The sequence below is a fragment of the Bubalus bubalis genome, chromosome 3 (assembly GCF_019923935.1).
Source record: "Bubalus bubalis isolate 160015118507 breed Murrah chromosome 3, NDDB_SH_1, whole genome shotgun sequence".
Classification (NCBI taxonomy): domain Eukaryota; kingdom Metazoa; phylum Chordata; class Mammalia; order Artiodactyla; family Bovidae; genus Bubalus; species Bubalus bubalis.
In genome coordinates, this window is record NC_059159.1 from 165,166,172 (window position 1) to 165,179,592 (window position 13,421).

Genomic DNA, 13,421 nt, shown 5'->3' on the forward strand with positions numbered 1-13,421 from the left:
CCATCTGAGCCACCAGAGAAGCCCTGATTTTAGTATAGCACTCAATATAGTATATGAGATATTCAGCACTTTGTTGTAAAATAGGCTTTGTATGGGGGCTTCCCTGATAGCTCTGTTGGTAAAGAATTCACCTGCAATGCAGGAGACCCAGGTTCGATTCCAGGGTCGGGAAGATCCGCTGGAGAAGGGATAGGCTACCCACTCCAGTATTCTTGGGCTTCCCTTGTGGCTCAGCTGGTAGAGAATCCGCCCAATGCGGAAGACCTGGGCTCCATCCCTGGATTGGGAATATCCCCTGGAGAAGGGAAAGGCTACCCACTCCAGTATTCTGGCCTGGAGAATTCCATGGACTGTATAGTCCATGGGGTCACAAAGAGTTGGACATGACTGGGCAACTTTCAGGCTTTGTGTGAGATGATTTAGCCTAACAATAAGTGTTCTGAGTTTAAGGTAGGCTAGGCTAAACTGTGATGCTCACTAGGTTAGATGTATTAAGTGCATCTTTGCTTAGGATGTGACATTTGTGTATGGGGCTGTAACTGCATTGGAAGTGAAGGACGGTCTGTATATACACAGGATCACACAGCCCAGCAAGGGGCTGGTTCCAGCTCTGCTCTGTCAGTCACAGCCATGGGGCGGCAGACAGCAGTGGGTGGGCTGTCCTCACTGTCCCTGTGGCCGAAAGCAGGCCCTGACCTTGCCCTCTCTCCCCTCCTGCCCTCCCTCTCCAGATGTGGACGTCCTCCAGCGGCTGGGCCTCAGCTGGACAAAGGCGGTGGGCGGCCGGAGCCTCCCGCCCCCAGGGGTCATCCCGTTCCAGACGGGCTTCATCTTCACGCAGCGGGCCCGGCTCCAGGCTCCCACGGCTGCCGTCCTCCCCGCCGCCCTGGGCACGGAGCTGGCGCTGGTGCTCAGCCTCTGCTCCCACCGGGTGAACCATGCCTTCCTCTTCGCCGTCCGCAGCCGGAAGCGCAAGCTGCAGCTGGGCCTGCAGTTCCTCCCCGGCAAGACTGTGGTCCACCTGGGGCCCCGGCGCTCCGTGGCCTTCGACCTTGACGTCCACGACGGGCGCTGGCACCACCTGGCCCTGGAGCTCCGCAGCCACACGGTCACCCTGGTGACGGCCTGCGGGCAGCGCCGGGTGCCCATCTCGCTGCCTTTCCACAGGGACCCAGTGCTCGACCCTGACGGCTTGTTCCTCTTTGGGAAGATGAGCCCGCACGCGGTCCAGTTTGAGGGGGCCCTGTGCCAGTTCAGTATCTACCCCGTGGCGCAGGTCGCTCACAATTACTGTACACACCTGAGAAAGCAGTGTGGACAGGCTGACACCTACCGGCCCCAGCTGGGACCCTTCTTCCCCCGAGACTCTGGCACACTCCTCACCTTCCAGACCAACCTCGCCCGCTTGGGCCTGGAGAATCTGACCACTGCCACGCCAGCCCTGGGGTCACGGCCGGCAGGCAGGGGGCCTGGGGTGACTGCGGTGCCTGCCGTGCCCGTCAAGCCCACGAGGACTAGTGCCACACACCCGCCCCAGCCCATCTCATCCCATCCAGCCTGGACCCCTCTGTCCCCTGCCAAGCTATCAGTCAGTGAAGGGCCTCCTCCCGTGTCCCTGGTCTCTCCTGCCAGCTCCCCCAGACCTGTCCAGCCATTGCAGAAGAACACAGCCACCAAGACCTCCAAAAGTCGCCCTGCCACACCTTCAGCCCTTTCTCCTTCAATTGCCCCAGTCAGAAGCCCCCGCCCCACCCGGAAGACAGCTCTGCCTGCCTTCACAAAGCCAGCCCCACCCACCAAGAAGCCGGTGCTACCTACTTCCCAGCCCATTCCTGCCAAAGTCTCCCGTCCCACGGTGAAGCCGATCCAGAGGAACCCCGGCATGCCCAGACCCCCACCACCCAGTGCCCGGCCCCTACCTCCAGCTGCTGCCTCCTCTAAAAAGCCTTTGCCCCCAGGGGTCCAGGCTGAGGCCAAGATGAGTAGTCATGCCAGTGAGCCGGCTCCTGCACACACCAGCACACACAGACCTCCCCCACCCACAGTCCCGCCCCCATCACCTGTCCCCAGTCCTAGCCCTCCCAGGACCGCTCGGCCACCGGCCACAGCGATGCCTCCCACTCTTGCTCCTGGTTCAGCCTCCACTGGAAGCAAGAAACCCACTGGATCAGAAGCCACAAAGAAAGCCAGACCCCGGAAGCCCGTCCCGCTCAGATCCGGGAAGGCAGCCCGGGATGTCCCGCTGAACGATCCAACAAGGGGGTCCAGCCCCAGACAGCCCCGGACCAGGCAGCAGACCACCCTGGCCCCGGCGCTGGGCCCAGCGCAATTCCTGGCCTCCAGCCCCCAGCCCATGAGTACTGGCTATTCGTTCCTCCACCTGGTGGGACCCACACCTTTCCTGCTGCTGATGGGACCTCCAGGACCCAAGGGAGACTGCGGTTTGCCGGTAAGAGTTGGTGGGTGTGCGTTCTGCTTGGACCTTGAGTGGCTGATGGGGCGGTTGGGCGGTTGCTCTTGATCAGGGCAGAGGAAGAGAAGCTAGACCGAAGAGCTGGTTACAGGCAGAGCCTCGACTTGAACCTGGGTCTCCCCATACCTCCATCTCTCCCATATTCATGAATTGTACATCCTGCCTCAGATCTGTAGTCCCCTGGGATGAACTTGGGTCTGGTGGCCCCCTCCAGGTAAGAGCATCTCTGGGCTTTGTTTGGCCCAAGCCCCAGGTGACTGTTCACTAACATAACTGTAAAGGTTGAGTGGCTGAAGGAAAACCACGAACTGACTGGCCCCTGGTCCCACAGTCCCCAAAGGCCAGCTCTCTGACTCTTGGACCAGAGCTCCTCCAGCCCCCTGGCTTGTCCGCAAGTTTCAGGCAAAGGTTGTCCATGGGTAGTCCTGAATATGTTTTGTTTGGCACATGCAACATTGTTTAAAAATATTTAATAAGTGATTAATATTTTTTGAATGTGAGAGCTTTCTTATAAAAGACAGGGTGACCAGCTTTTCTTGGAAGAAGGGAGAGAGGCAGTGGCCCATGGGCTATGGCCGGGTTGCGGCTGCTTGCTTGGACAGGACAGGCCCGCTCTTGTCTGTACTCGTCCACACATCTCATGATTGGTCTTCCAACCCAGCCCTTTCATCTCATTTCTCTTACCTGCTCACTCCTGTAAGACATTTGATCTGTGGGCCCTGGTAGAGGAGTTTGGGGTAAGAAGGGTCAGGGTGAGCGTGAACAATCAAGGGAGAGAGAAAGAACATTCCACGTGCAGGAGACGGTCTTGGGCTTGATGCCTCCAGCGTGCCTGGGACTGTCTCCAGGGGCAACGACCTTTCTGCAGCTGGAGGCCAATTCCTCCGGGTGGGGGGGGATTGATGAGATGGAGTTTCCAGAAAGCTCGGGCCTCCGCTCTCTTCTCCTGCCTTGGAGATGACCACCTCGTGGGTTCCTCCTTCCTGGGGCCGAGTCTCCCGCCAGGCCCTGGGCTTGGGGTTAGGCTCCCCACAATGTGGAGACACTGGCAGATGCTGGGAATTCCCAGGCCTTACAAACACACTTAATGAGTTTTAATAATCATGAGGAATAATATTTATTCAGTCTGTCTCCAAGGGGACTGAGAGCCCATTTTTATTATAACCATATTGAGGAACTTATGGAAATTGTATGCATTGCTTTGCAATTATGTCAACATTCTGTTCAGGTCCCGCATTCTGAAGTTGGCAGGGTAGGGAGCGGGGAACCGAGGGAAGCAGACTTCTCCCGGCTCCAGGCTACCCGATCCTACTCAGGCGCCAGGTACCTTTGGCCTGTGACAGCTTAGCCTCCCAAGCTGTGGGGCTGCCAGCCTCGCTGGCTGTGAGGTTGAAAGGGGGTGAATTGTCCCCCTCTGACAGAGGAGGGTGAAGTGTAGGGTCTCCACCCTGCCGAGTGAAGGGGGCCAACCCTGTCCCCCAGGGCTGTGTGTGATGTAGAGCGAGAGAGGCCATGGCCGAGCCTGCAGAGCTGGAGCAGGAGCAGGTTCCCAGGGTGTAGACTCTGCCTCGGGCATTTCCGGCTGCCTGAGCCTTGGACTCTCCTCCTGGAGCTCAGTGATGCAGGTCAGCAGGAGGTGAGGCCTCTTGCCAGAACTGGTCTGGAACTCCTCCCACCCTGATCAAAGAAGGTGCTGGAGTTGACCTGTGCAGTGGATGGGTGCTCAGGGATCATTCAATTCACCCTCGCTGTTGTACAGGTGGGGAGCCTAGAGACTGGGTCCAGAAAGGGCCAGGATTCACTCAGAAGCCACACAGCACGTTGGAGGCTGAGCTTCAGTTTACGCCCCGGCTCCAGACCCCAAGATCAGCACGTTCCAATCCACCCCTTAAGTGTGCACTCTGAGATGCTAGGACTCAGGGCTTAGAGGCTGGGGGCTTGAGAGAGGGAGGCCCTGTCCTTGATCTCAAGTGAAGTGTTCAGTGTCTAGAACATCTTCTGTTTCTATACCTAGCACATTCGTGAGTTATTTCCACACATGTAGCATCTTCCTTTAGGACCTTGTAGAAACTGGTCCAGAGGGTAGGATGTGTTCCCTGACCCCTGCTCTACAAAGGAGAGGACCAGGGCTGGGGAGACAAAAGACTTGGCCGAGGGCACCCGGAATGATCTTGCAGGAGGAGTTGGGATGCAATTTCTGCGGGGACCATGGCTCTTCCTGCTCCTCCAGCCCAGAACAGATGAGGGCAAGAGGGAAGACATCAGTCTGTCCGGGTGCCATCCTGCCTGACGTCCTGTGCAATCCCCTCATCCCACCCGCCCCCCAGCTCGGAACCTAATCTTACTCTAGTAGGAACCAAGAGGCTTCTAGAAGCTTTGTCCAGTCTGCTGTGGCAAGCTGGTCATTTATATTTCACCAGATAGCAGAAATTATTAATCAAAGTGGTGTCTTTGAGCAATAGCGACAAAAACTGATTCAGACAAGTGTTCCTTCTCTTCTCCCTTGTCCCCACCCAGAACCCTCATATACATTTGGGATGTAACCCCAGCAGAACGGAAGCTGCAGTGCCTGGGCATGAGATTTAATTGTCTCCAGTCTGGGCACACACCAATCTGGGTTTAAATCCTGACTCCACTCCTTACTAGCTCTGCAGCCCTGACCCACACTAAGCTTCATTTTCTGCAGAATGTACAAGGATAATAGCTCCCACCTCCAGTGAGGAAGCAAGTTGAGGGATCTCCAGGGCCATCTGGGAGTTCTAGATTTGTTGGGTGATATGGGGAACTTCTTTCCTCTCCCTGAGGCTGTCTCTCCTCTGTGACCGGCTTTGGGAGAATTCCCTTCTTAGAATTCACTGCAGGTCCTTTCAGAGCCTGAGAAGGTTTTGTTTCCTTTTTTGAAAAAATAATTTTTATTTATTTATTTTTGGCTGCGCTGGGTCTGCAGTGCTACACGGGCTTTTCTCTGGTCGTGACAGGGGCTCATTGCAGCGGTTTCTCTTGTTGCGGAGCATGGGCTCTAGGGCACACGGGCTTTAGTAGCTGTGGCTTGTGGGCTCAGTAGCTGTGGCTCTCGGGCTCTAGAGCACAATCTCAGTAGCTGTGGGACACGGACTTGGTTGCTCCACTGCATGTGGGATCTTCCTGGACCAGGGATCGAACCTGTGTCTCCTGCATCGACAGGCAGGATTCTTTACCACTGAGCCACTAGGGAAGCCCCTGAGAGGGTTTTCAAGGCTGTATCTGACCTGTTCTGCGTGGATCTCAAGGGGCACGGGACAGACTGGCAGAAGCTGAGGCACAGCTCTGGGCCCAGGCTGGCCAGGAGTTGTAGCCACTTCGAGAGGGAACTCTGTGGGAGCCCTGTGAGCGGAGGGGGGGAGCATGGAAAAGCTGAGCTTGGCCCTGGGTCAGTAGGGGCGGGGAGGCTGCGGTTCACAGAGGCTGCACAGAAGCTGCACAGAAGCCCCACGCCCAGGAGGAGGCGAGTCAAGGCCTTATTTATTCACGCTCAGGCCGCTGGCATTTGCACGCCCTTGCACTTTTTCCAAGCGTCACCTCAGGGAGACCCGGCTGAGCGCCTGGCCCGCAGCAGATACTCCATGACTATCTAGGAGATGAATGAAGGAATTTGATCCTTACGAAAAACAGGTTGTCCTGACACGCAGGCCAGGCTCTTTGAAGTTACACAGATCTCTGCTGCCGGTGGGGTAAGAAGGCGTGTGGAGTGCAAAAGCACACAGAATTTGGAATGACCTGAGTTTGAACCACTTCCTTATCCAGCCATCTTTTCCTTCTTTCAACAGATGTTGAATGAGTGCCTTCTGGGTGCTAGGTGCTGTGTGACCTTTGGCAAGTCACTTGACCTCTCTGAATCTTAGTTTTTACCTCTGTAAAAAGAGGGTATGGTACCACCTACTTTTCCAGGGCTGTGTGGATTGTCTGCCTCCAACATTAGAATCTGGATAGTTGTGGCTGTTATGGATGTGCTGATGGCTGAGGCAGGGGCACTGTCACCCTGAGAGAGCCAAGAGCTTCTGACATAGGAGGGCCTTTATGCTGCTGGCGGTTAGGAATTAGAACTAGATCTTGAGTCGTTTACCCCTTATACTGGCATCATCTAGGACACAGGAGAATCGAGAAGTGTCTGCTTTGTCTTTGGCATGTCCTTTTTGAGCTCCTGCTGCATGCCAGGCTCTGTGTGGAGCAGTTTGCATGCTGTATCCTGTGGCCCAGGCAGGGAACAGTGTAACTGAGGGGAGTTTAAGGAAGTGACTGTTTACAGAGGTGCGGGCACCGTCAAGGGAATCAACAGGGGCTGGAGAAGCACATGGGGTCCCACCTGAAGGTGCAAGAGGAGGGGAAGGTATTGCCACAAGCCAGTGAGTTAAAACATGAACTGGGGTCTCCGACAGGAGCTGGAACCAAACACAGCAAGGAGGGAGAAGGGAGAGAAATACCCCACCCACCCTCTCTTTCTACTCTGCAGTTTCTTGCTGGGCCCTCCTGTTGACAAGACTCAGCCAGAAGCCTGGGGGTGCGGCCTGTAGATGGGGGCTTCCCAGGACACAGAATGGAGTTGGAGAGCGAATGGAGAATACCCGGCACACATACACATTATCTTGGGGGGGGTGGGGGGGAAAGGCTATTGTATTCCCATTTTACAGCAGGGCAAACTGAGGCCAGGAGGCACAGGGAGATGAAGCAATTTGCTCAAGGCCTCACTGAAAAGCCCTGTCCCAGTAGGCCCTTCCCTAGGACAGAGACTGGGGAGAGCTCAGCGCCCTGTGGGCTAACCTTGGGAATAACTATCTTGAGCTCAGATAGTTAGCGATGGAGGAGCCTTTTGAGATCCCCTGCCTCCCCCCACCTGGCTACAGGCACCGAGCAGAGTCTGAGAATGAAAGGTCATTGCTCAGGGTCACCCAGATGTTAGCAGCACAGTCAGGACTGGACTCGGGTCTCCCAGATCCCCGGGCCTGTGAAACCTTTCTTGGTTGCTGCCAGGGGCCAGGCCAGCCAGGACTTCCTTCCTTCTGCAAGGCTTGGCAGGCGGGCTATTGTAGCTGGACACAAGGGTGGACTTGTTCCATGGGATGGGGTTCCCCGAGGCCTGGCTGCTGGGGGCCGGGACCCTTGGGGAAAGCCCGGAGTGGCAGCTTGGTTGTGTCCATGGCTCTGTTTGCGCGAGCCCCGAGTCCAGGCCTCGCCCACCTCCCCCAGACAGGCCTGCGGCCCCAGCGCCCCTCCCCCTCATCTCCAGGCCCTCTCAGAGGCCCCGTTGTTTGCAGCGTGGAGTGGAAAAATCCCACCCCGGCCTCGTGAATCATCCCAGAGTCACTCGCTCAGGCTTCAGGCCTTGGAAAGAAATGGCAGCATTTTTCCACTGCATGGGGAGCAGGCAGGGTCTCGGATCAAGCGAGAGGGGCAGGGGGCATCCAGCCTCACTGAATATGGGAGGGTCGGACCTGGGAACGCTGCTGGGCAGCTGGGCTGCCATGTCAAGGAGTGCGGCTGTAACTGACGTAACCAGGCTGGGCCATGGGTCCTGACTGGCACTTAGAGTCTGCTCCTCAGATGTTGGGGATGAGGTCAGACTCCAGGCTGGATGCCCCCGTTTCTGGGGCAGGAAACATGCCAAGAGGGTGTGTTCAGGCCTCTGCAGTAGCGGCCCTCCCAGGGTCCACCAGGGAGCTACACCCCGCAGAGACTGTCCCTCAGTGGAGCCCTATCCCAGCCTTCACCCCGCTGGGCCTTGGCCACCTTCTCTGGGAGCTGGGCATGATCTCACCTTTTCTCTCCCGCCGAATAACCTAGAAGAGGAAAAAATCACCACCCAGAAATTCATGAGATGCCCAGTGTCGGGGAGGTTCTGGGATGTTCATTTCACAGATGCCTACAGAGGAGAGGGGACTTGCCCAGGTTTGCACACCTGGTTACAACGCACCTGGCCAAGATTGTGTGGTGCTCCCCAGGATAGGAGAATAAGTCAAACCCAGCTTCTGTGAGCTGTGCGGCCTGGAGTAAATCACTCTGCCTCTCTGAGCCTCTCTCTGGTTTCTCACCTGTGAAAAGGGCTTGGTCATGAGAATGATACCTACGGGAATGCTTGGCGTTAGCCCCTGGCATTTTCCTTTGATTCTGGGTCATTTGGAAGAGGAAGGCTGAGGAAGGGCCTTCCAGGAAGGGAAATCTTTTGCTCTCCCCCAAAACAGATGCTGAGGAAGATGGCTTGACATTTTGAGCTGGAGAATTTCCAGCAGCTTGCTTAACAGAAACAGCACTAACTTTCTGGGCATGAACTGTGTGCCAGGCACCAGGATTAGCACTTTTTATAGATTATCTGTCAGCGAGGTGCTCTTGCAGCCTCATTTTACAATGAAGGAGTGAAGCCTTGGAAACTGGAAAGAATTCAGCCAAAGCCACTTAGCTAGTAGGAGAGGGTACCCAGTGTGGACCCAGGGCCCTGTCTTATACTGCATTCTACTGCTCCTCAGGGAGAAACAGAGTAGGCTGGCCTTGATTCTCAAACCTGCAGTGGTAGATAGAAGACTAGAAACTGTCTACCCAACCCTTAGGCTCTGGATGGAAGGAACGCTGCCGGCTGCCAGTTTGGCCAGAGGTACTTGGAGGCTTGAGGTGCCCAGGGCTTGCCTGAGGTCACGCAGCAGCCCCTCTCCCTCCAGCTGAGGCTCTTTCCAGTGACCCAGGGGCCTTGGTCCCCATATCTGCCTGTCTGGCTCTCTCTTCTGATTTTTTTTTCACGGACGAGCAAGCACATGGTGTTCACAGACCAGAACTGTGAGCCGAAGCTGCCCAGTGTGAGATCTAGATTAATTACCAGCCAAATTGTACTGGGTTTTCAACACCGATTCTAACTCTGGGCAGGAAACCTGGAATCTCATTGATGGTTATTTGAAACAAATGAATTCCCCAGGCCTCACACATCCTCGAAAGCCTGGCTTCCTTTGAAAGTTCTGTGTTCAGTTCTTTACATCAGGCACTTAGTTAATCCTCCTTTACTCCTCTGATGTAGGCAGGACAGTAGCCGTGGTGCAGGACAGCCGCGGAGACTCAGGCCGAAGGCCCTGTGCCAAGTCTCCAATAGCGAGACTGGGATTTGAATAACGGTCAGCCTGCGGCTCAGCAAGTCTGCTCGGGTGCCTCGCTTCCTATGGGAAGGAAGAGAACTGAGAACACGCAGGTGCTCCCCGAATGCCACGTGGCAGGATTGGGCCTGTCTTATGGGGGAAATGGGGGGCCACGGAGTGTTGTTGCGCCGGGAGATGCCTTGGGAAGGTGAACCTGGCTGTGTGGAGGAAGACTGGAGAGGGCAGAGGGTGGAGGTGGGGAGACAAGTGAAGGAGGTGATGCAAGTTCTCGGAGGGTGATGATGAAGGCTGAACCCGGCTATGAGCCCTGGACTAGGTGGGGCGTTTGAGTGACAGTTGCATACTAGGCGCCGTGTCGTTTGCCATCTCGTTTCACCTTCGCAATAATCCAATGCTGCTGCTGCTGCTAAGTCGCTTCAGTCATGTCCGACTCTGTGCGACCCCAGAGACGGCAGCCCACCAGGCTCCCCCGTCCCTGGGATTCTCCAGGCAAGAACACTGGAGTGGGTTGCCATTTCCTTCTCCAATGCATGAAAGTGAAAAGTTGAAAGTGAAGTCGCTCAGTTGTGTCCGACTCCCAGCGGCCCCATGGACTGCAGCCTACCAGGCTCCTCTGTCCATGGGATTCTCCAGGCAAGAGTACTGGTGTGGGTGGCCATTGCCTTCTCCATAATCCGACGAGAAGGGTATTATTGCCCGATTTTATAGGCACAGGCTGGTTAAGGAACCTGCCCAAACCCAGCTGGTAGGTGGCAACACTGGGATTTGAACCCGAAAGCCTTTGCGTACATCCTTTAGTGACACTGACTCTCTGTGTGTGACTCAGAGATGCTGGTGTGACCTTGGACAGGTCCCTTCTCTGCTCAGGCTCTGCAGAGAACTTGGCTGAACTCTGAGGTCTTTTGCTGTTTTAGTTTCTCAAACATTTGGCTGAGGCTTGGGGAGAGAGAGATGACTCATATCCCATTAATTCCTTTGAGGAGACCATGGTCTAGTGGGAGAGCAGGCTTCTAAGCAGACAATTCCCCAAATAAAATACAGTGGCCTTTAAAGCAGAGGGATAGAGGGGACTTGGCCCAACTTGGGGAAGGGATCAAACAAGGCTTCCTGGAGGAGGTGATACCCTGAGTTAACTATGTAATGAAAGATGAGAGCTTCAGAGACCAAGAAACAACAGCTGCAAAGACCGGAAAACCCCAAAGAGCAGAATTCCTCTGGCTAGGACCTCAAGGGACCTCTCTTCTCAGCTATGGGGTCTTCATGCCCAGAGCTCTGCACAAGTTTGTTGAATGACTACCTGATCCCATTCTATTCTGCCACGTGGCACTGATGCTATGTTCTTGCTTTTTATTCAGGGTCCCCCTGGACTGCCTGGGCTTCCTGGACCCCCTGGCACACGGGGTCCTCGGGTAAGTGATCACACACTGTGCTTGAGTTCTGGTTGGTTCTATGTCCTGCATCTCTTTGTCCCTGGAGCCCCAGCTTTGCTGCGTGTACTCATGCTGTCTGGCATCCCTTTTCCACTTAGTCCATTGGAGTGGACATGGGGCTTTTAGGGGTCACTGGGTGTCCAGACGAGGCATGGGAAAGTGAGAACCTCTTTCAGGGTCTCAGCTGTCCATTGTGGGTATCACCCTGGGCAGCCTGGAGTAGAGTAGGGGTTTCTGCAGATCACATCCCCTCAGCTGATGGGCTTTGGTGTTCGGCTGGGGAAAAAGCTGACTTGGAAGAGCATGACCCTTGCATCCATCTTCCCATCTCTGCTGGGCCAACCTGGGGTAGGATGCTGTCAGAGGCAACCAGATGGGCCATCCCAGGGATGGGGTGAGCTCCCCATGCTGAAAGGTTCAATTAGAGTCTGGAGGATGGCTTGGCAGGGCTTTGGTGGCTGATAGGAGCTAGCCCGAACCTCGGAGTGGAAAATATTAATAGCTCTGGTCTGTTATGCCTGGCGTGTCACTTAACGCTGCCTTATTTGATCCCCTCTCCTTCTAGGGCCCCCATGGGCCAGTATGATCACTCTCATTTAGGGATGAGAAAACCGAATAACTAAGAAATGGAAGAGCCAGGACTGGAACCCAGCTCCTAACCATATGATGCAGGGACTCTTGAGGGTCCTCTTGGAGAGAAATCTCTCCTTTTCCCAAGGGGGCTCAGACCCACGGCGCCTGGCATCTGTGCCCAGGCTGAATCAGCCTTTCCCACGCTGGGTGCCTGGCGAGGCCCTGGCAGAGATAGCTGCCTGGGGCATATTTTTAGCTCTGAGCCCAGCGGATGGTTCTGGTTATGCAATTACTCGAGCCCTAGTTCCCTCCAGACCTGGCCCTGTGCTCCCTGGGCCCAGGACTCTGGAATCTGGTCTGAAGTGGCATTTCCTCCTGGCTTTGGAGTCTCCATGGAGCACTTGCCCAGAGCTGGGGACCACAGAGATATCATGGACACTGCTGGCCAAGGGACCTTGTTGCCCGGGACCAGGATGAGGCCCCAGGACCTAGCATCCCAGGTGCTGGCAATCTGCCTGGGTCTCTAAACTCCTCCTGAGCCCCCAGCTTCTGCAGGACTGTCCTCCTGACCCGGCATGTCCTCCTGTGCAAACTCCTCCTCCATCCATGACTCAGATCAAATGCTCCCTCCTTTTCTGATGATCACCTTCTTCTTGGAGCTCCTGTGGCAGTTAACTGCACGGATTCCTCTGTAGAAAGCTCACATTGACCACTGAACCCTGTCACCTGGGTGGCATTTGCAGGATCCCCTCCCAGCTTTCTAGCCTTCCTGATAAATAAGTTCCAGCATTATCCCCATTTTACAGGTGAGGAAACTGAGGTGCAGAAAGATGCAGTTACTTTGACTAAGGCCAAGCATGGAGTAAACGCTAGAGCCCAGATTGAACCTGGACAGTCTGACTGCAGAGCCCATGACCTTAAACTACCTGTTGTGCTGGTTTTCCCTTCTACTTAGCTGAGCCCTCTGGGCCAGAGATACGTCCTATTGATTGCTCTTTCTTACCTGATGCCTAGCAAAGTCTCCTGCATCAGAATGTGCTGGGCAAATGGTTGCTGATGGGTTCTAGTCTAGGAGTCAAGAACGTTTCCCATGAGAGAATGGCTGCATGTACATGTATGGTTGAGTTCCTTTACTGTTCACTGGTAACTGTCACAACATTGTTTGCTAATTGGCTATACCCCAATACAAAAGGAAAAAAGAGTATTTCCCCTCAAGAAGCTGTGTGATCTTAGGCAAGTCCTTTCCCTATTGTGGGGCTCAGTTTCTGCATTTTTAAAACATGGGATCCTGGTAAGGCATTTCCAGCCAAGATTCCTCCCAGCTCTGAAGTTCTTCAAGGGAGGGAATGACTCTCCTGACATTCCTCTCAGGCTCTTGGAGGACTCCCCCCTCTCCCTGGAGCCCATCACCCTGTTTCTAAATGGGAAATTCCATAGATCGTGAAATTCCAAAGATAATACAATGCTGGGACTAAGCAATCCCAGTTCCTCTGTACAGATGGTGGCTCTGGGGCTCGGGGAGGGGGCGGGGCCTTACCTGAGGCTCCCCAGGGCTCCGTGGCCTGGCCCTCTCCACCTCTGCGTACTCCCTCGGCCCAAGCAGGGGAATCCCTCCGCCTCCCTCCACTCAGCTTTCTGGGCTGCAGCGTTTGTAGAAGCGGTCTGCTTGGCTCCCAGTCAACTATGCATTTCATTTCTCTGCAAGGCAATGGCTGGAGAGGGGAATGAAGGTGGAGGTGGGAAAGCAGGATGCCCCCACCTCCCTGAGGGGTAGCCGGGTGCTCTAGCCCTCCATCTTTGGGCAGCTGGGGGCACAACTGGGGAGATGTAGTC

General features: G+C 55.3%; 1 protein-coding gene across 6 annotated transcripts in view; it reads left to right on the plus strand.

Annotated features, from left to right (window-relative positions):
* COL27A1 (collagen type XXVII alpha 1 chain) overlaps positions 1–13,421 on the plus strand; it is a 152,775-nt gene that overhangs the window by 12,864 nt on the left and 126,490 nt on the right. For all 6 annotated transcript variants that reach the window (XM_044940501.2, XM_025282317.3, XM_044940503.2 and 3 more), the window contains exons 3-4: positions 732–2,449; positions 10,941–10,994. In XM_044940501.2, coding sequence (XP_044796436.1) covers positions 732–2,449; positions 10,941–10,994 — 1,772 coding nt within the window. The remainder of the gene's footprint in view (positions 1–731; positions 2,450–10,940; positions 10,995–13,421) is intronic.